General features: G+C 44.5%; 1 protein-coding gene across 7 annotated transcripts in view; it reads right to left on the bottom strand.

Moving 5' to 3' along the window:
* ATP11C (ATPase phospholipid transporting 11C) overlaps positions 1–21,810 on the bottom strand; it is a 330,923-nt gene that overhangs the window by 58,160 nt on the left and 250,953 nt on the right. For all 7 annotated transcript variants that reach the window (XM_063937413.1, XM_063937409.1, XM_063937408.1 and 4 more), the window contains 4 exons: positions 21,479–21,550; positions 9,169–9,242; positions 7,596–7,699; positions 1,510–1,691 (listed from right to left, as the gene is read on the bottom strand). In XM_063937413.1, the coding sequence (XP_063793483.1) occupies positions 1,510–1,691; positions 7,596–7,699; positions 9,169–9,242; positions 21,479–21,550 (432 nt within the window). The remainder of the gene's footprint in view (positions 1–1,509; positions 1,692–7,595; positions 7,700–9,168; positions 9,243–21,478; positions 21,551–21,810) is intronic.

Below are 21,810 nucleotides of genomic sequence, written 5' to 3'. Positions count from 1 at the left end.
GAAACAGCAGCATACAGAGCTCCATCCGTTTGATAGGAGATGTGATTCATCAAGTGATTATTACAGCCATTTACCAATGTACTATACTAGCTGTCTACGGATTTATCTTACCTAGTGTAGCTGGATTCATGCCTATGATAATTCTATAGGAATTTAATCTATTTGATACGGTACCCTATATAGTATATATTTTATATTCTTTGGAGTGACTATTGTCTAACTGATTGGAACTTTGTATAGTTCTAGTCAGTGATTAAAATAAAGTATTTGAATTACACTGTTGATGTATAGAAACTACTTGATAATCTGTTTTCATATGACTATTATAACTTTATTTTATTGATAAGTTACCATTTGTATTGTTTATGTCTATATTAAAGGTGTGTACACACGGTGAGATCCTTGTATGTCCGATTTTGACTATGCGATTTCCCTTGAACTCCCCCAGAGCCCAGATAGCACAGATTTTGACTATCTGTACTTTTCGATTTTGTCTATGTACGATTTTGACTATACTTTGTACTATATACAGTAGTACACTAGATAGTCAAGACTGACTTGCCTGTATAGTCTATCTAGCCAAAGGGCTAAAACAGACGAGCCGGCTTTTGCCGGCCGGGAAAAAGCCGGATGGCTTTTTCCCGTGCCGGCATTGTAATGAACAGTGTCAGGTGTAGTGTCCTTACACACTGCACGGCCCCGGCCCGGCTGCCGGGTTGCAGCCGGAACTATCCACTGGAAGGTCCGGCAGCCAGTGAACCGTGTGTGAAGGGGAGCTTTCACACACAACGTTTTTTTTCCAAGCCGTGTCTAATGCTGCGCATGCGCACAGCATCACACACGGCTCAAAGCCGTTGTGTGTGAGAGACTCTGCTGGTTTCTCCCGGATGGCAAAAAGCCGGACAAAGTTTGTCCGGCTTTTTGCCATGCGTGAGAATCCAGCGCGTGTGTTACAGCCCTTACGATACCAACCGCACGGGAGCGCGCATCGGGATCGAATCTGTATCGCAAGCTGCCTAACACCTTGAGATATGCACTAACTTTTCACAAGATTTTGACTATATAGTCAAAATCTTACAGATTTATCTCACTGTGTGTACACACCTTAAGACTTTTATTGGCTATGAATAAATATTATTTTAAGGGCTGAAAACGTGATTTTGTTACCCCAATAGGACACTGCAGCGCAGTTTTTGGTCTTGTTTATTATATGTATTGTGGGGAAGGCAATTGCCCCTTTACTCCTGCTCAGCTGTGCCTTTAATCCTCTGCTATATCAGGTATTTCCTATTTATGTGCAAAAATTATATTACCCTGCAATGCCAGGAATAGTTTCCAGCTGCAACCACTACCAATGCTGAAGGATGCAACGTATGGAAAGTCCGATTCATGCACTCACACACCCAGTGAACGAGGTCTATAGACTACAATCCCCAGCTATCCAGTGGTATAAAAGCTATATGGACTACGAGTAGATGGATATTCAGGCTTCCCTCCTCACTATCTGACCTGTCTTCCACAGCAGTGGCTCCCAGTAAGTGCATGTCATCTTCTATGTCATCGAAAACTCTGGCCAGCTTCTCATCTCTGTCCTGTAGAGCCATTTTTGCCTCAGTCAGATGTTTGTTAACTTTTTCATACTCCTCTTGGCTTAGTTCTTTACACGCCACACAAAGAGTCCGATAACCATCCTAAATGAATATTAAAACAGTTACAATGGTTGTACTGAAGGTTACAATCTTTCAGGCTATGACGACAGAGGTGAACAGTACAATGGGTGTGTAATTACTGTGGTCTCTAGCACAAGAGGTCAGTGCAGGTTCTACAAAGAATAAACAAAAAAAATACATTGTCAGGGAAAATATGATCAGGACTGTAGCAAATATTCAGTCTCAGACACTGTGACATTATGCTAATTCCACCAACATATTCTGCTGCATTATACTTCTATAGGCCAGGCTGATATTACTAGGTAATGCAAACTGAAACATTCCACAGTATCTCATTCTGATGTACTTTTTTTTAGTTTTGAATTGTATAGACCCAGTTGTTAACTATGTGGTATGCCTGTTTGTTTTTGTAAGGTAATTTACTGCCTGGTATTCTAGGGGGTGGGGAGTGGTTGTAGATTCCAATTACTGGATTCACATGCAGTATTCCTCTACTTAAGTTCTATCCTGTAGGCTGTGCATTTATTATCAAAGTGTAATAAAACTGACATATAGCAGCAGCGTTCCATCAGCGTTCAATCGAAGTAAAACAGAAGCACACCAATCTAACAAAACATAGAAAACTGAAGAAGTAATAACAAACGTGAGTCCCTTACTCTTCATATCGCTCACCTCCTGATTGTTCAATCTGATTAAGTAGTGCGGAACTACCTTACTTGGACATTTCAAAAACCCTCCATTTTACCAACAAATGCTTTTATCTGTATTTTTGTAATTTGTTTTTTTATGCACAGCTGCACAAATGCAATTTTACCTACAAACACTTAAAAGTCCTTTCTGATTTACCATTGGTTTTTAATCTTCACTCACAATTCTCTCATTTCTTACAGTCCAAATACATTTATGCACCCACTTTATCTACGCTTTTGATTCACCTCAAACTAAATCTACACCCATTGAGCTTACACTGCTTTTCTCACCTGCATTTCTTCTGCTCTGATCCCCTTACAGCCTTCCACTCCTAGTTCCAGTTTCCCTCAGCCTATTTACCTACTTAACACTATGTCAAGGTTTTCTTCTACTCCCCACATCACTCAGTGTCTACCTAATCTTGTATCTTGCCCCTGTTCACGCCTTTAATCTTCCCCCTTAATCTCCTACACCTCGTCCTCTCTTCCCTCCTCTATCTCTCCTCAATCCCTCTACTTCCTTTCCCCTCCTTTCCTGTTACCCCACTTTCACTCACCTCTGCCCCATGGCCCTACTACCCCATGACTCAGCCCTGCTCCGTCCCTCCCTTCCCTGTCATCTACCCATACCCCCATCCATATCACACTGAACTCTCTCCCTGCCACCTCCTTTAGTTTCCCTTCCTAGCTTAGGCACCTGCACCATCACTACTCTCATCATCCTGGCCCTCAAAGTTAATCTCTCCTCATCGCTACAGCAACCCTGATAATCTCATTCACATCTCTCCCACAAACTCATACCCCCTATCCCGTGCCCTCTGGAATGCCAGATCTGATTGTTACAAACTGGTCCCCACTCATGACCTTTTCATTTCCAACTCCCTGCACCTACTAGCCATTACTGAAACCTGGATTACTCCCCTCTGACACTACTTCTCTCTGCTGGGGGGCTCGCATTCACACCCCACCCCCTGACCTGGAGGTCGCCATGGGGGTGGTGTTGGGGTCCTTTTACCTTCTAATTCAGGGATGGGGAACCTTCGGCCCTCCAGCTGTTGTTGAACTACACATCCCAGCATGCCTTGCAACAGTTTTTGTATGGCTAAATAGCAAAACTGTAGCAAGGCATGCTGGCATGTGTAGTTCAACAACAGCTGGAGAGCCGAAGGTTCCCCATCCCTGTTCTAATTACTCCTACCAACTCATACCACCAGAACCATCCCTTACATTCTCTACATTTGAGGTCCATGCTATACACCTCTTCCAACCAGTCCATCTTAGAGCAGCTGTCATTTACCGCCCCCCTGGTATTGCCTCCAAAATTGACAACTTTGCTTCCTGGCTTCCTTACTTCCTCTCTTCTGACATTCCCTCCATTATCCTAGGTGATTTCAACATCCTTATCGATATCCCTACACAATCCCCTGCCTCTAAACTCCTTTACCTCACCTCATCACTTGGTCTCTCCCAGTAGACCGCCTCACCCTCCCATGTGAAAGGGAGCTCACTGGGTCTTCACTCACAGCTGTGATATCTCTGATTTTTCCAACTCCCCATTTCCAATCTCTGACCACCACCTGCTCTCCTTTAACTAGAGATGAGCGGGTTTGGTTTTACTCGGATTTACCCGAATCTCCTTATTGGCTATCGGACGTCACGTGTTTTGGTTAGCCAATAAGAAAAATCCAGAAAATAAGAAATGGCGATAATTCTGGCATAAAGAACCGAGTAAATCCGAACCCGCTCATCTCTACCTTTAACCTATCTCTCTCTGCTTCCCCATCTCTACCTCTTAAGGCTACCATCACTAAACGTAACATTGAGGCTATTAACGCCACATTCCTTTCCTCCCTGTTTGACTCACTTCTCTCTTCTATTCTCTCTCTCTCTTGCCCTGAATAAGCCACTTCCATATACAATGCATCCCTTACTTCTGCTCGAGTCTGTCGCTCCACCAACCACTATTCACCCTTGCAAATTAACACCTCAACCCTGGCACACCAAATGCACCAGATATCTGCAAAAATGCTCACGTACTGCTGAGCGACACTGGAGGAAACCACGCTCTATGGCAGACTTCCTCCATTTCAAACTTATCTTCAAGAACCTCATCTCCTCCCAGTCTTCCAACCCCTGGCGCCTTTTTTGCCACTCTCAACTCACTCCTCTGCCCACCTCCACCTTGTCTTCCCTCCTCACTCTCTGCTCTTGACTTTCCCACTTACTTCACATCCAAAATTGACTCCATACGTCAGGACATCACATCACACCAGACCATCAGCAACCAGCCTTCTCCCATCCCTTACCACGCCTCCCCAGCCCTCTCACCAACTCTGACATCATTCTCCCACGCATCTGGTGAGAAAGTTATGGCACTCATTCATTCCTCTCTCCTCACCACCTCCCCACTTGACCATATCCCCTCCCGCCTCCTCCGCTACCTCTTTCCTTCTGCCTGTTCCCATATTTCCCAACTTCTCAATCTCTCCCTCTCATGACGCACTGTCCCCTCTGCCTTCAAGCATGCACTCATCTCTCCTATTCTACCGACCCATCTCTCTTCTCCCTTTTGCCTCCAAACCACTTGAGCGTATTGTGTACAACCGCCTTACTTCCTTTCTTTCCTCACACTCACTGCTTGACCCATTCCAGTCTGGCTTCTGTCCTCTCCACTCCATTGAAACTGCCCTCACAAAAGCCTGCAATGACCTCCATGCTACCAAATCTAAGGGCCACTACACTCTACTTATTCTTCTTGACCTCTCTGCTGCTTTTGACACTGTGGACCACCCTCTCCTACTGCAAATCCTTCCCTCCATTGGTCTGCGTGATACTGCACTCTCTTGGCCGTCTTCCTACCTCTCTGACCGTTCATTCTCGGTCTCCTCTCATGACGCAACATCCCCCTCACTTCCACTAACTGTAGGTGTACCCCAAGGTTCTGTCCTTGGTCCTCTTCTTTTCTCTCTCTACATGTCCTCACTAGGTAAGCTCATTAGTTCTTTTGATTTCCAATATCATCTCTATACTGATGACACTCAAATCTATCTTTCCTCTCTGGATCTCCTGCTCTACTCACTCATACTCCAACTGTCTCTCTGCTATCTCTGTTTGGATGTCCCAGTGCTTTCTTACACTTAACATGTCTAAGACCTAGCTGATCATCTTCCCTCCCTCCCGCATAACCTCACCTCCCACAATCTCATTATTTATTGATGGCACTACTATCTCCTCTAGCCCCCAAGTGCGCTGTCTTGGAGTAATCCTTGACTCCTCCCTCTCCCTCAAACCACACATTAAGTCCCTCTCAAACCTGCCATATTTATCTAAAAAATATTTCCAGGATCAGACCTTTTCTGACCCAGGATGCTACTAAGACCCTTATCCACTCACTGGTCATCTCCAGACTGGACTACTGTAATCTCCTCCTGACTGTCATTCCTGACAAATACCTCTCTCCACTCCAATCTATCCTCAATGCTGCTGCCCGGGTCATCTTCCTTACCAAATGCACTAAATTCACCTGCCCTCTCTTACTAGCCCTTCACTGGCTCCCCTTCCCTTTCAGAATCCATTTCAAGCTTCTCTCACTCACTTACAAAGCCCTCACCTACTGTTCTCCCATTTACATCTCTGACCTTATCTCCCTTTACACTCCCACCCGTCCTCTTCGCTCTGCTAATGCACGCCGACCCTCTTGCCTACTGATTACTTCCTCCCACTCCTACCTCCAAGATTTTTCACGTACTGCTCCCTTACTCTGGAATTCCCTACCTCTCCCCCTCAGACTCTCCACTTCTCTACAAAACTTCAAACGGGCTCCCAAGACCCACTTCTTCACCAAACCCAGCCAAATCGCATCCTAACCCTCTGTTCCACGCTCTCTATGTGCCCCGTCTGTGTCACACCCGTGTCTGTCTACCCCTCCCCTTTAGAATGTAAGCTCTCACGAGTAGGGCCCTCTTCCCTCATGTGCTTATCCTTTTTTCTTACTTTAATAATCTTCAACTGCACCAAATCCAGCAGTCTTCTGCCACCTGATACTTAGGTCAGTGTCGTCTGCTGCTGTAGCTATGTTTATTTACCCTGTACTTGTCCTATAGTGCCATCAACTGTAAGTTGTTTTGATTATTTGTTTATGTACTCTGTAATTGGGCACTGCGGACCCCTTGTGGCATGTACTCTGTAACTGGGTGCTGCAAACCCATTGTGACGCTATATTATAATATTAATTATTCAGTGATTGAGACGCACTTGAAGGTTTTATCGTGATGGTATAGATGTCCCCTGACACTTGCTAAAATGTTCCCTGGTGTACCGGATACGTGTTGGTGATGTAATAATGAAACGGGCTCCCCGATGCATATCTGGTGGGACTGCTGTTTACTTCGCCCCTTTTGGAATAAAGTTATTGCAATCTCGACGTTGATTGTGTGTTCTGAGGTCCCTTCTGAGCCTGCTTTCTGGCTTCTTAACTTAGTTGCGGGTTCCCTGACAACATACAAAACGTCTTTATTAAAGTTTCTTAATAGCGCCGCCAAAGTGGTTATCCCTGTTCGCTGGCGGTGCACTACACCACCTACTGTGAAGGAGTGGTTTGGTAGAATAGATATGCATATGTCAATGGAGGAATTACGAGTGACACCAGAAAGCCAACAGAGATTTATGGCTACTTGGTGCAACTGGCTGGATTTCAAGTCCTCACAGACATATCTAACGAATCTGACCTGAGTATGAGTCCCATATGCTGGGCCCTACATCTAGAATTTGACTGTTTACCGACACAACGAGACGATACTTCTGCTCTTCAGTCCAAATAGACACTAGGAAGACCACACTACCCTTTCCCCCCCTTCCCCCTCTTTGACCCTCCATTTCTTCCTTTCCTGCTTTCTTTTCTGTCCTTTCTTTCTTTGATTTGTTTATATGTTAAGATTTGTGTTGCTTAGGCAGGACTTGATACTGTATGTGATTATCTGGTTGATTGGACTCTATGGAATATTAATTTAGGCATTGAACGTCAATCTAAGATTGGTGTGTTCCTGTCCAATTGTCAATGTCCATTTCTCTTGGACAGTACCTTCCTGTACTACCTGTCTATGTGCCTATGCTGTTTATTATGTTAAACTCAAATAAACATTTATTGAAAAAAAAAAAGAAAAAAAAATCAGGGCCAGATTGTCATTGATCAGTCACACTTCAGTCTAGGCATGGACAGTACAGGTGTTAGACGTACCAGAGCATTCTGCTCAACGTGCACCTTAATCCGATCCACCTCGTCACGTGCCACTCTATGAAACACTGAAGAATCGGCTCCTTTGCAGAACAGGAGAATCTTTCCTGAAACAGAAAGTATGCGGAGATCACAAAAGTGACAGCAGCCTGGAATGTAACCTACAACTTACTTATAAACAAAGCATTTAACGAGAACTGTAACAGCAATAAACACGGGGAGAAAATAAAGCTGTCTTTAATATCAGTAAACATCTGTGAGCCATATACTGTAAGTCAGTATGTGTGTAACCTGTACATTAACAAGTCCTGGTCAATAAAGACTTGGAGAGGGGGATATAAGTAAGGAAGGAGACGGACTTCTGAAGTTATGTCCTCGATCTGTTCTGTCAGAAACACTTGAGGCACTAACCATTAAACACCATGGGCCAGAGTCACAGTTACGAGTATTTTGCAGTATTTCGTAAGTGTTGTGTCTTATAAAATAAAAGCAATTGCACCCCTTGCATTGCAACCTGATTTGTTGCAAGAGCAAATTGCTCTTTTTTGTGATTTGTTCCTGACCGAGTCTGGCTCCATATCCACAATTCAGAAGGAAACAGTGCAGACCTACAAACTACTTCAATGTTCAGGAATTATCACCTATAATCCGCCCCCTAGTGGAATAAAATGCTCATGTACATTTTCAAATCTAAGCACTATACCCACAATTTAGCTCTGATAAAATCACACTGACAGGGTTGGAGAGTCATATAAGGTTTACAACAGGTATTGTACATAAGCAGTAAAGGTTGTTCCAAGGCAGACACTTTATGAGATAAATGTACAATCAGTTCCCTTATGCAGGGAATTTCCCAGCTTTTACAAATGCGTCATTAAAACTGGTTTCAAACATTATAAACAAATTCCCCCAGCACACCATTATGGACCAGCAAAAGACACAAATATCCTACATGATAACAGTAATGCAGAGATCTCCGTTACATACATATGGTAAGCCACCAGCCACGGCAAGGCGTCCCTGCTCTGGTGGTCCTATGCCACATTATAATAGCACCTACTTTGTATCATACAGTTATGCTTTTCTAAATTAAAAGCCAACTCACCTGGAGGCACCCAAGATCCTCCAATATGCAATGTAATGACCAACATACGCTCTAGTCTAAATTAACCCCTGCCTTGCATGCACCTGTAATGGACCAATCAATTGATTTTTAGCAAGTATTATTCTGTGTATCACTGATTTCATACATTAGTTTGCCAGTGAAACCATCATCTTTGGGGCTGAGTGTCCCTTTATCGAAGATCTCCTCCTAAATCTTAAACTCAATTTAATATTAGGGGTGGAAAGGTGTACTCTTCAGTTACCTCACTTTTCTACTGCCCTCTAATAATAATGAATTACATGTCAGTTGCGTTCTTCATGATGCCTATGACAGCCTTCCGCTACCGTATTCTCACTGACGAGTGTCACAGCACTTTGTGAGACTTACAACACATACCAGGAAATAAGGCTACACATAACAAGCATATATGTACGTTGTGTGTATTGAGTAAGAGCAAATGCCAGATACTACCTGCGCTTGTCTTCACAAGTACACTCATGCGTCTTCTCACTGGATCAAAGTTCAGCACATGGAGAAGCTGGTAGCTGTAAATAAGGTGGGTGAAGTGAAATGTCATGAAAATGTCTTCTGATCTCTTACTTGTATAAACAAATGAGAAAAAAAAGCTTTAAAATATAATTGTGTTCTTGGGGGCACAGCCTATTGCCCGCGTTAATTTACTGCATGGCAAAAAAGGGCTAATATTGCGATTTTAGCCAGATGGTATTATTGAGCTATCAAAATTGTAGTCTGTTCTTATCATGCAGGAAATTACCCATTTTCGGGTGATAACACATGGGATCCGGGATAAATTCCCGAATCCATATGTTATCACGGAAAAATGGGGATAGTAGGGCTAGTTATCGGGAATTCTGCTTAGCATGCCTGAGGCGTGCAAACCATAATCCCAGATAATTGCCATCGGTCAGGGCTAACTGGACAGCCCCTGGGATAATTTACCGCGGCTAATACAGATACCCCCATAAAGTATACTTGCAATGGATTCTAGAGAAGTTTGGCATTACTCAGGGAGGACATATTCTGCACAAAGAACAACAGAGAGAAGTTTCCTATAAGTGGTGCACTGACTGTTAAACATTTAAACCCTACACCCTACAGTAATACTTTTTTTTTTATATTTATTTATTTTTGTGAGAAACACAGGAAAGTTGTGTTACCTGCTGGAAAAATACATAGTTACAACAATTGGTACAATTCCAGAGACCAGGATTTAGACCCGAACCCAATGACCTGTTTGTACAGATAATGTGAAATTGTCAGATACTGGAAAATAAATGACTGGGTTTTAAAATAAATCAACCAAGTCTCTAATAACCCATTTTCTTAACCCACTAATATAAAGACACACTTCAGCAAGATTTCCACAGCTTGTCCTTTTCTTCTAATGGAGCGTATCATGAGAGACTGAAAGATTATGGTAATCAGAGTTTATGTCCCATGAAATTCTAAGGGATGATTCCTCGTGATGCATCCTGTTATTAGATGCCCTCATGTTGGCAGTTATTGAGAAAGCACAATAACTGGGAACGTACATGTGTATATAATCAGAAAAAGATTAGTATATCACCACATTATACTGCCGAAAGCTATTGATATAATTCAGCTGATAGTGTTGAACTTATTGTCCCCTTTCTTAGGTGCTCAATAGACTCTTCACCACATCTCTTCTAAACATATTGTAGTTATTCAATGTCAGAGCTTGGACACAGGATATATGTAGTAATTGCTAGCCTATAAGACAGTTGTCACACATCATTTCCACAATTCAGGCTATTAAAATTACCGTTTCTACGGTGTACAGCCACCTAACCACACATAAGCGTTCACATACATTGAACTATGAAATAATTGGTTGGGCCTACCATTGATTGCACTCATTTGGCTTGTTCATGACTAAGGTGGTAATTCAGATCTGATTGCAGCAGCAAATTTGTTAGCATGGGGGATCATTCAGAGTTGATCGCTCGCTAGCTACTTTTAGCAGCCGTGCAAACGCATAGTCGCCACCCACGGGGGAGTGTATTTTCGCTTTGCAAGTGTGCGAACGCCTGTGCAGCAGAGCGCAGCAAAAACATTTTGTGCAGCTTCTGAGTAGCTCTGGACTTACTCAGCCCTTGCGATAACTTCAGTCTTTTTGGTGCCGGAATTGACGTCAGACACCCGCCCTGCAAACGCCTGAACACACCTGCATTTTCCCAAACACTCCCAGAAAACGGTCAGTTGCCACCCACAAATGCCTTCTTCCTGTCAATCACCTTGCGTTCGGCTGTGCGAATGGAATCTTCGCTAAATCCATCGCCCAGCACCAAATCTCTTTGTACCCATACGACGTGCCTGCACATTGCAGTGCATACGCAATTTTGCCATTTTTTTAACTTGAACGCGAAAATCAGCAGCGATCAATCGACTCGGGATGACCCCCCCATGTGCACTGCAGGTGTGGCAGATATAACATTTGCAGGGAGAGTTAAATTTGGGTGGGTTATATGGTTTCTGTGCAGGGTAAATACCCTCTGCTTTATTTTTACACTGCAACTTAGATTTCAGTTTGAACACACCACACACAAATCTAACTCTCTCTGCATATGTTATATCTGCCCCCCCCCCCCCTGCAGTGCACATGGTTTTGCCCAACTGATAACAAATTTGCTGCTGCGATCAACTCTGAATTAGGCCCTAAATCAGGGGGTTAGGAGAACACAGTTTAAAAAAGAATTGACATGTAATGATTATTATCATTATATATTCAATGGTTACAAATAAAACAGGTGAATACGTCTATAGTTGGTGTCCAATCTTGTAATATAGAATGTAGCTATGTGACCGATGGTCACATACAGTAACCTCACCCTGCATCCCAAACAATTAATATATTGATTGTCGGCATGCCGACTAGAAGGGACTATTCCCACTCTGTGTCCACGACACCCATAGTGTGGGAATAAAACCTGTGGTGAGCTGAAGCGGCCCGCAAGGGGCTTTGTTGCGCTCACCCCCCACCCCCGCTGGCATTCTGCGGCCAGGAACCCAGCGTCGGGATGCTGACCGCTGGGATCCCGGCCACCAGTAACGCGACCCCAGCCCTGCAATATTATGTTTGGAACGTTGTACGCTGTTACATCAATACCATGTACGGTAAAATAATAGAACAATTGCTTACATTTACCAATTATGAAATGCTTCAGTACTTTCTCTTTAAAACAAGGATACAGATTTGGAAAGCAAAAAAAGTCAATAAAGACCTTTCTGCATATATATTGTAAAAATAAAAACAGAAATTCATAATTCATCATCTATGTCTATGCCAGCCTAACAGAAAACGAAATATAATAAAAGACAATATTAGACTAAAACCAAATCAACCAACAAAATACATTTCATGCTCAGCTATTATTCTAGATACATATTCGTTAAGGAAGTGCTGTGGTGAAGCTGGACTACACCTATATAGTTTACAAATATTTCACATCATTTCATAACAGAGAAAAACAATATGTTTGACATATGACATCTTCTGACTTCTGTCTTTGGCACAATACACATTGGTGTACTTTGAACAGAAACCACCTCCAGTCATTCGCATTATTTCACCTTCAACACACCACCCTACAGAGTCTACAGCGCCTTGCTAAATTATTCACCCCCCTTGGCTTTTTACCTATTTTGTTACATTACAACCTGTAATTTTTTTTTTTTTTTAATCTGAATTTTATGTGATGGATCTGCACAAAATAGTCTAACTTGGTGAAGTGAAATCAGAAAAATGTATATAAAAAATAATTTTCTCTTACGTCTTTGGGGGTACTGGGAATCCATTTAGTACCATGGGGTATAGACGTGTCCACTAGGAGCCTTGGGCATTTTAAGAATTTGATACTGTGCGCTGGCTACTCAATCTATGCCCCTCCTACCAGACTCAGTTTAGAAAATGTGCCCGGAGGAGCCCGTCACGTCGCTGGAAGCTCCTGAAGAGTTTTCTGCATTTATTTTATTTGTTATTTTCAGGCAGGACTGGATGGCGCCAGCGTGCCTTCTTCGTGGGGCTTGGGGGGGGGGGGGGGGGGGCGGTTTAAAGGGGCCCAACCTCTTGAAGGGCTAAAGGTCCCGTTCCCCGCTGACAGGACCCTAGCTCCTGAGGGAACTATTTGCAAGCCCCACCACGGCAAGCATACATTCCCGCAGCACGCCGCCACCCTCATCAGAGCCAGAAGATAGAAGAGTGGTGAGTACTAAGCCGGCGTCCCCGGGTCGCCAGCCATTATGGCAGCATGAGGAGCATGGCGTCTATGTGGGGCGGCTGGGTCTCCAGACTCAGTACACAGTGCAGACTCACGGCTTCTGAGGGAGCGAACAGAGTCTCAGTACACTATATGTGTACACAGTACCCAGACTGGCATTACGAGACTTAAAAGGGGGCTGACTTCATTTTAGGTACAAAATTACCTCAGCCAGTATAAAAAAGTGCGGGAAGACCGTGTGCCACTGAAGGGGCGGGGCTTCACTATGAGTGGATCCAGCAGCTCACCAGCGCCATTTTCCCTCTGCAGTGGACACAGACGCTGACTAAAAGGGACGCACAGCTCCTCTGGAGAGACTCCAGATTACCTCAGCGGTGCCAGGGGGTCATAGCAGGGGGGGAGCGCTTATTAGGGTACTAAGTCCCCAATCTGGGTACTTAGGGCCTAATTCAGACCTGATCGCTCACTAGCTATTTTTTGCAGCGCTGCAATCAGATAGTCGCTGCCTATAGGGGAGTGTGTTTTCGCTTTGCAAGTGTACGAACGCTTGTGCAGCCGCGCGGTACAAAAAAGTTTTGTGCAGTTTCTGAGTAGCCCAGAACTTACTCAGCCGCTGCGATCACTTCAACCTGTTCGTGGCCGGATTTGACGTCAGACACCCACCCTGCAAACGCTTTGACACGCCTGCGTTCTTCCAAACACTCACAGAAAACAGTCAGTTGACACCCACAAACACCCTCATCCTGTCAATCTCCTTGCGTTCGGCTGTGCGAATGGATTCTTCATTAAATCAATCACTCAGCAACGATCCGCTTTGTACCCGGATGACGTGCCTGCACATTGCGGTGCATACACATGTGCAGTTCTGACATGATCACAGCGCAGCGAAAAAACCTAGCATGCAATCAGGTCTGAATGACCCCCTTAGTCTGCAAACCGGCTAAGCTTGGTATTAGCAGTAAGGGCGCTGTGTACTGGCTCCATACTATCTCTGTATCTCCCTGGAAGGGCTCCTTGTGGGTTAATTGTGCATTTAACCTGTTCCTGTGTCTGTGTGTGCTGTCATTGTCACAGTATGGCAGACAAAGTGTGTTTCATGTAAGGCAAATTGTTCCTCTTCTCCAGGGGGTTCACTACACTGTACTACACAGTACACCCTCCCAGGTTAGCGGGGCAGAGCCAGCTTGGCTGGACTCCATTAGGGGAATGATTTCCAACATTTCTACTAAATTGTCCCGCAATGAGAAAGAGACGCAATACTTAAGACAATCGATGATTGAGTTTATGAAAAGAGACTCAGTACCCAAACCAGCGTCTCATTCCCCTGCCATTTGGCCACAAAAATGTCCTTTGGCCCATATCCTGCAGTCTGACTCTGATGATGAAGGGTCAGACATGGAGGAGGGGGAGGTGGACTCAGAGGTGGGGGAGGTTACTCTGTCACAGGGAATAGAGGCTCTCATAGAAGCTATCACAGAAGTTCTAAATATACCTGATAAGGTGACAGAGGAGACTGAGGAATCTTATTTTAATATAAAAAAGAAATCCGCAGCCACTTTTCCTGTGTCAAAGGAACTAAATACCCTGTTTAAAGAACAGTGGGTTAATCCTGATAGGAAATTTCAAATCCCTAAAAGGTTGATATCATCTTTTCCTTTTCCTCCTGAGGAAAGGAAAAAATGAAAAAATCCACCAATAGTGGATGCATCAGTATCCAGGCTTTCACAGAAAATTGTACTGCCTGTCCCGGGTGCAGCCTCCCTAAAAGACACAGCTGATCGTAGAATTGAGATTACAGTCAAATCTTTGTATACAGCTGCTGGGGTGGCCCCGAGACCCACTATAGCATGTGGGTGGATTACTAAATCCATCGCCAAATGGTCAGGTAACCTACTTATGGGGATAGATACCTTGCCTCAGGGGGAGATTATTTTACTCCTGCAACATATACAGGACTCTGCAAATTTTATGGTGGAAGCCATAAAAGAAAAAGGCTTGCTTAATGCACGCACCACTGCCATAGCAGTGTCAGCACACAGAGGTTTATGGCTATGCCAGTGGACTGCTGATGCAGACTCCAGGAAAGGCGTGGAAGGCCTACCCTTCACAGGAGAGGCCTTATTTGGAGATGAACTAGACAAATGGATCTCCAAAACTACTGCGGGTAAGTCCACGTATCTTCCTTTTGCAGCTCCCCCAGCCAGGAAGGCCTAATCAGGACCTAATCTACAGTCCTTTCGGACTGCCAGGTTTAAGGGCAAAACCAGGGGTTATTCTACAGCCAACAGAGGCGCTAGAGGTAAACCACGCAAACCAGCAACTGCTGGTTCACAGGAACAGAGCTCAAGCTCTGCTTCCTCAAAGCCTTCAGCATGACGGTGGACCGCGACACCTGGAAGACTGTCAGGTGGGAGCCTGACTAAAATTTTTCAGTCACCTCTGGACAGGTTCTTGCCAGGATCCCTGGGTCATAGATCTCATTTCCCAGGGCTACAGACTGGAGTTTCAGGAGCTCCCACCTTACAGATTCTTCAAATCAGGCTTACCAGTTTCACAAGAGGCAAGTATAACCTTATAGGACGCCATTCAAAAACTGGTACAAACTCAGGTCATTTTCCAGTTCCTTCTCATCTGCAAAACAAGGGGTTTTATTCCAATTTGTTTGTAGTACCGAAACCGGTTGGCTCGGTAAGACCGATTTTGAACCGCAAGTCGTTGAACCCGTACTTACGAGTGTTCAAATTCAAGATGTTGGGGGTCATTCCGACCCGATCGCTCGCTGCAGTTTGTCATTTATTATTAAATTTAGCACAGCTACGATCAACTCGGAATGACCCCCGTAGTCTCTGAGAGCGGTGATCTCAGGTCTAGAGGAGGGTGAATTCCTAGTGTCTCTGGATATCAAGGATGTGCACCTTCACATTCCGATCTGGCCGCCTCATCTGGCTTATCTACAGTTTGCATTGCAGGACTGCCACTACGTCTTTCCATGACAACGAGTGTTCACCAAGGTGATGGCAGAGATAATGTTTCTACTCTGCCAACAGGGAGTGAACATAATTCCGTACCTGGACGATCTTTCGGTGCATCTGTGCATTCGCCTTCTGGGGAAAATGGTGGCCTCTTACGAGGCGCTTCAGTACGGAAGGTTTCATGCGAGGTCCTTCCAGCTGGATCTGTTGGACAAATGGTCCGGATCGCATCTGCACATGCACCAGAGGATCGGTCTGTCGCCAAGAGCCAGAATCTCCCTTCTGTGGTGGCTACAGACTTCTCACCTTGTCAAGGGTTGGAGATTCGGGATTCAGAATTGGATTCTGCTAACCACAGACGCAAACCACAGAGGTTGGGAAGCAGTCACCCAGGGGGTGCAGTTTCAAGGAAGATGGTCAAGTCGGGAAGTAATCCTTCCAATAAACATCTTGGAACTCAGGGCAATCTACAATGCCCTTCTGCAGGCCTCATCTCTACTTCGGAATCAGGCCATTCAAGTCCAGTCGGACAATGTAACGGCGGTAACGTACATAAACCGACAGGACGGAACAAAAGCAGAGCAGCAATGTTAGAGGTGTCAAGAATTCTCCTCTGGGCGGAAAAACACGCCGTGGCGTTGTCGGCAGTATTCATTCGGGAGAGTGGGGCCTCCACCCAGAGGTGTTCCGGTGGTTGACACGTCGGTGGGGATATCCACTGATCAACATGATGGCCTCTCGACTTAACAAGAACCTCAAGCGGTATTGTTCCAGGTCGAGAGACCCGCAAGCAGTGGTGGAAGACGCTCTGAAAACTCTGCGGGTCTACCAGCTGGTGTTTATTCCACTTCCTCTGATCCCAAGAATTCTAAAGAGAATAAAACGCAATTCTCATTGCTCCGGACTGGCCTCAAAGGGCCTGGTACGCGGATCTTCTCGTGATGCTGACCGAAGATCCGTGGCCTCTACCACTTCGCGAGGATCTTCTGCAACAGGGCACATTCGTCTATCAAGACTTAGCGCAGCTACGTTTAATGGCATGGAATTTGAACAGCTGATTCTAGCCATGAGGAGGATTCCTGACAAGGTCATCCCGACTATGATCCAAGCCAGGAAGGGGGTAACGTCTAAACATTACCACCGTATATGGAAGAAGTATGTCTCTTGGTGTGAGAGAAGACAATATTCTGCAGTGGAATTTCATCTTTTTCTGCAGTCGGGAGTGGATGTGGGCCTACGCCTAGGCTCCATTAAAGTCCAGATTTCGGCCTTGTCTATTTACTTTCAGAAACAATATGCTTCTCTCCCTGAGGTCCAGACGTTCTTGAAAGGTGTTCTGCACATCCAGCCTCCCTTTGTGCCTCCCACGGCACCTTGGGAACTCAATTTGGTGCTGCAGTTCCTCCAAGCAGACTGGTTTGAACCTTTACAAGGTAGACGTAAAGTACCTTACGTGGAAGACCGTCACACTGTTGGCCTTGGCTTCAGCAAGACGTGTCTCGGAGCTAGGGGCGTTATCTCAGAAGAGCCCCTACTCAATTTTCCATGAGGACAGAGCTCAACTCAGAACTCGTCAGCAATTTCTTCCTAAGGTGGTGTCCGCGTTTCACATCAACCAACCTATTGTGGTTCCGGCTGTTACGGGCGACTCTGCTACTTCAAAGTCTTTGGATGTTGTGAGGGCTTTGAAGGTGTACGTAAAGAGGACAGCTCGTCACAGGAAATCCGACTCACTGTTCGTTCTTTATGATCCCAAGAAAATTGGGTGTCCTGCTTCAAAGCAGTCTATTTCACGCTGGATCAGGCTCACTATCCAGCATGCTTATTCCACAGCAGGATTGCTGGTTTCAAAATCTGTACAGGCCCACTCTACTAGGTCGGTGGGTTCTTCTTGGGCAGCTGCCTGGGGAGGCCCCGGCTTTACAGCTCTGCCGAGCAGCTACTTGGTCAGGTTCGAACAAGTTTGCAAAGTTTTACAAGTTCGATACTTTGGCCTCTGAGGACCTTCAGTTTGGTCAATCAGTTCTGCAGGAACCTCAACACTCTCCCACAGGGCTTGGGAGCTTTGGTACTTCCCCATGGTACTAAATGGATTCCCAGTATCCCTAAGGACGTAACAGAAAATAGGATTTTAATTACCTACCGGTAAATCCTTTTCTCGTAGTCTGTAGGGGATACTGCATGCCCGCCCGGTGCTTCGTTTTTCCTGCACTGTTACTTAGTTAAGTATTCTGGTTTGTTCAGCTGTTGCTGTTCATGTTTCAAGTTTGGTTAGCATGGCTTTCCTATTGTTCTGTGTGTGCTGGTTCGTAATCTCACCACTTTCCTTATCTATCCATCTGTCAAAATATTTCCATCTACTCGGGCACAGTTTGCTAAACCGAGTCTGGTAGGAGGGGCATAGAGGGAGGAGCCAGCGCACACTATCAAATTCTTAAAAGTGCCCAAGGCTCCTAGTGGACCCGTCTATACCCCATGGTACTAAATGGATTCCCATTATCCCCTACAGACTACAAGAAAAGGACTTACCGGCAGGTAATTAAAATCCTGTTTATTTACTTTTTTAAATTGAAAATTGGCATGTGCATATGTATTCACCCCCTTTGCTATGAATCCCCTCAAAAGTTCTGGTGCAACCAATTACCTTCAGAAGTCACATAATTAGTGAAATGAAGTCCACCTGTGTACAATCAAAGTGTCACATGATCTGTCAGTATAAACACACCTTTTCTGAAAGGCCCCAGAGGCTGCAATACCACTAAGCAAGAGGCACCGCACCATGAAGACCAGGGAGCTCTCCAAACATGTCAGGGACAAAGTTGTTGAGTAGTATAAGTCAGGGTTGGGTTATAAAAAAAATATCCAAATCTTTGATGATCCCCCAGAGCACCATCAAATCCATAATCTTCAAATGGAAAGAACAAGGTACCACAACAAACCTGCCAAGAGAGGGCCGGCCATCAAAACTCACAGACCAGGCAAAAAGGGCATTAATCAGAGAGGCAGCACAGAGACCAAAGGTAACCCTGAACGAGCTGCAGAGTTCCACAGCAGAGACTGGTGTATCTGCGCATGTGACCACAATAAGCCGTACACTCCATAGAGCTGGGCTTTATGGAAGAGTGGCCCCAAAAAACCCATTACTTAGTATTAAAAATAAGAAGGCACGTTTTGAGTTTGCCAAAAGGCATGTGGACGACTCCCCAAATATATGGAGGAAGGTGTTCTTGTCAGATGAGACTAAAATTTAACTTTTCAGCCACCAAGGAAAACACTATGTCTGGCGCAAACCCAACACATCCCATCACCCCAAGAACACAATACCCACAGTGAAACATGGTGGGGGCAGCATCATGCTGTGGGGATGTTTTTCAGCAGCAGGGACTGGGAAACTGTTTTGAGTCGAGGGAAAGATGGATGGTGCTAAATACAGGGATATTCTTGAGCAAAACCTGTTTCAGTCTGCCTGTGAAGTGGGACTGGGACGGAGATTCACCTTCCAGCAGGACAATGACCAGAAGCATACTGCTAAAGCAACACTCGAGTGGTTTAAGGGGAAACATTTAAATGTGTTGGAATGGCCTAGTCAAAGCCCAAATCTCAATCCAATTGAGAATCTGTGGTCAGACTTGAAGATTGCTGTTCACAAGCGAAAACCATCCAACATGAAGCAGCTATAGCAGTTTTGCCTTAAGGAATGGGCAAAAATCCCAGTAGCAAGATGTGGCAAGCTCAGAGACTTATCCAAAGCGACTTGCAGCTGCAAATACCGCAAAAGGTGGCTCTACAAAGTACTGAGTTTAGGGGGTGCATAGTTATGCACGCTGAAGTTTTATGTTATTTTGTCCTATTTTTATTTTATTTTATTTTTTATTGTGAAGCAAACAACAAACACCTTCAAAGTTGTAGGCATGTTCTGTGAATTAAATGATGTAAACCTTCAAACAATCCATTTTAATTCCAGGTTGTGAGGCAACAAAACATGAAAAATGCAAAGGGGGGTGAATACTTTAGCAAGGCACTGTACATAACAGAACTACACAAGCTCCGTCACCATTACTCTGGTACATGGCAGCCTCACCACTTATAGTCATGTCACATCAGGCATCTTCTCACCTCCAATCACATCACTTTCCTCCATGCCGGGTACCATAAGATCAGTAGACAATAGTGACACAGTGACCCCAGCCTGCAGCACTCCGCACACTGACTGCAGTGACTTGCCAATCTGCCTTCATCACTGATAACTCTGGTCCGTCAACCGGTAGAAGGATACAGATAGGAAGATGACCTTGCCAAGACATCCGCACAGTAGTCTTGCATACATAATCATTTAGACTGTAGCTTTACATACATACACAATTCACAGATGTAAACTGCTTAACAACACGTCCCCACCAAACTCATTTACGCTGTAGATTTTTTTTATGTCTGTATCAGTGCGATAACTGCATGGGATTACCTTACTGATGGAGACTCAGTAGGGTTGGTTAATTTAGCCACATACTGCATAGTAGTACTGAAGAATCAGTAGCAGGAGGCAAAGGGAGATTAGTCTCTCTGCCTCATTAGTAATGTAATAAATGGCCGCATTGCAACAGAAATAAACTTGATGTGTATGCGGAGTAATATAACAGGTCTGTAGAGGAGCATACGTCTGCACCAGTCAAGGGTAAGGGTTGGTAGGAGTAAATGTGTTCTTTGCAAAGGATGGAATAGGCACACCGCCTCTAGATCCAGGGAGCAAAAGTGAGAGAGTACTAAAATGGGGTCTGCTTGCTGCACTGAAGCCATATCCCATCTTCTAAAGGACTTTATTTTTACACCAGTTTTAAGATGGCATAGATAAGGTCTTGTTGACTATGGGCCTAATTCAAGGTTGATTTGGGTGGGTTATATTGTTTCTGTGCAGGGTAAATACTGGCTGCTTTATTTTTACACTGCAATTTAGATTTCAGTTTGAACACACCCCACCCAAATCTAGCTCTCTCTGCACATGTTACATCTGCTCCCCCCTGCAGTGCACATGGTTTAGCCCATTAGGGGAAAATTTTATTTTGCAATCAACCTTGAATTAGGCCCTATATTTCATTGGATGCACTTTGCAGCTTCCAGTTACACTGATGAGAAACACATTTCTAAGCACACTTTGCTGAATGTAACACCAAGCTTCAGAACACAGCCCTGGTGTCCCCCCACTCTCATTACTAATATAAGCAATTTATGGGGCTAACATAAGCAGTATGTTAAGACAAAAGATTTTAATTAATGAAAGAAACTCTTGATGTTCCGTTTATATAGTGTCTTCACCTCTCTGCAGACTCTGGCACTCTTATATTCCCCATGCGTTTCCCATGAGAGGGCAGTAGGCACACAACTTTATATACGCTGGGTATACCATACAGGTTCCACTGTGCTTACATCCGCTGCCAAACTTCCCATCCCCCATCCGTATCTATTTATCTCACCATCTTACCTTCATGGTATTTATGTACATGTAAGCATAGAATAATCTACTTTCTCAGAGTATTGCGGCCTTAACATACTCACATTTCCAGCTCATTATTTTGGTTTTTAACCTTCATGAAATCATTTTCCGTTCCCATGTATGTAAATCCATACCTATTAAACAGAAACAGAAATGGGTCACTTTAACATCTTAAACAAAACCTAAGTGATAAGGACATAAGTATCAGACAACACTGTAAACATTCTTAAAATTACATATTTAAAACATAGGATTTGGCCCAAGAGAACTATTCTGACCAATAAATGTGGCTGCAGATAAGCGTATGTATTCTAAAACACACCATCAGGCCTAAGTCATGGGGGAAATGACCAGGTCGCTTGGTCCAAGAGGCTGGAACATGTCCACCTCCAAG

This window comes from Pseudophryne corroboree, chromosome 8, assembly GCF_028390025.1.
Source record: "Pseudophryne corroboree isolate aPseCor3 chromosome 8, aPseCor3.hap2, whole genome shotgun sequence".
NCBI lineage: Eukaryota > Metazoa > Chordata > Amphibia > Anura > Myobatrachidae > Pseudophryne > Pseudophryne corroboree.
The sequence above is the reverse complement of the archived record's forward strand: the minus strand, read 5'-3'. Positions and strand labels throughout refer to the sequence as shown.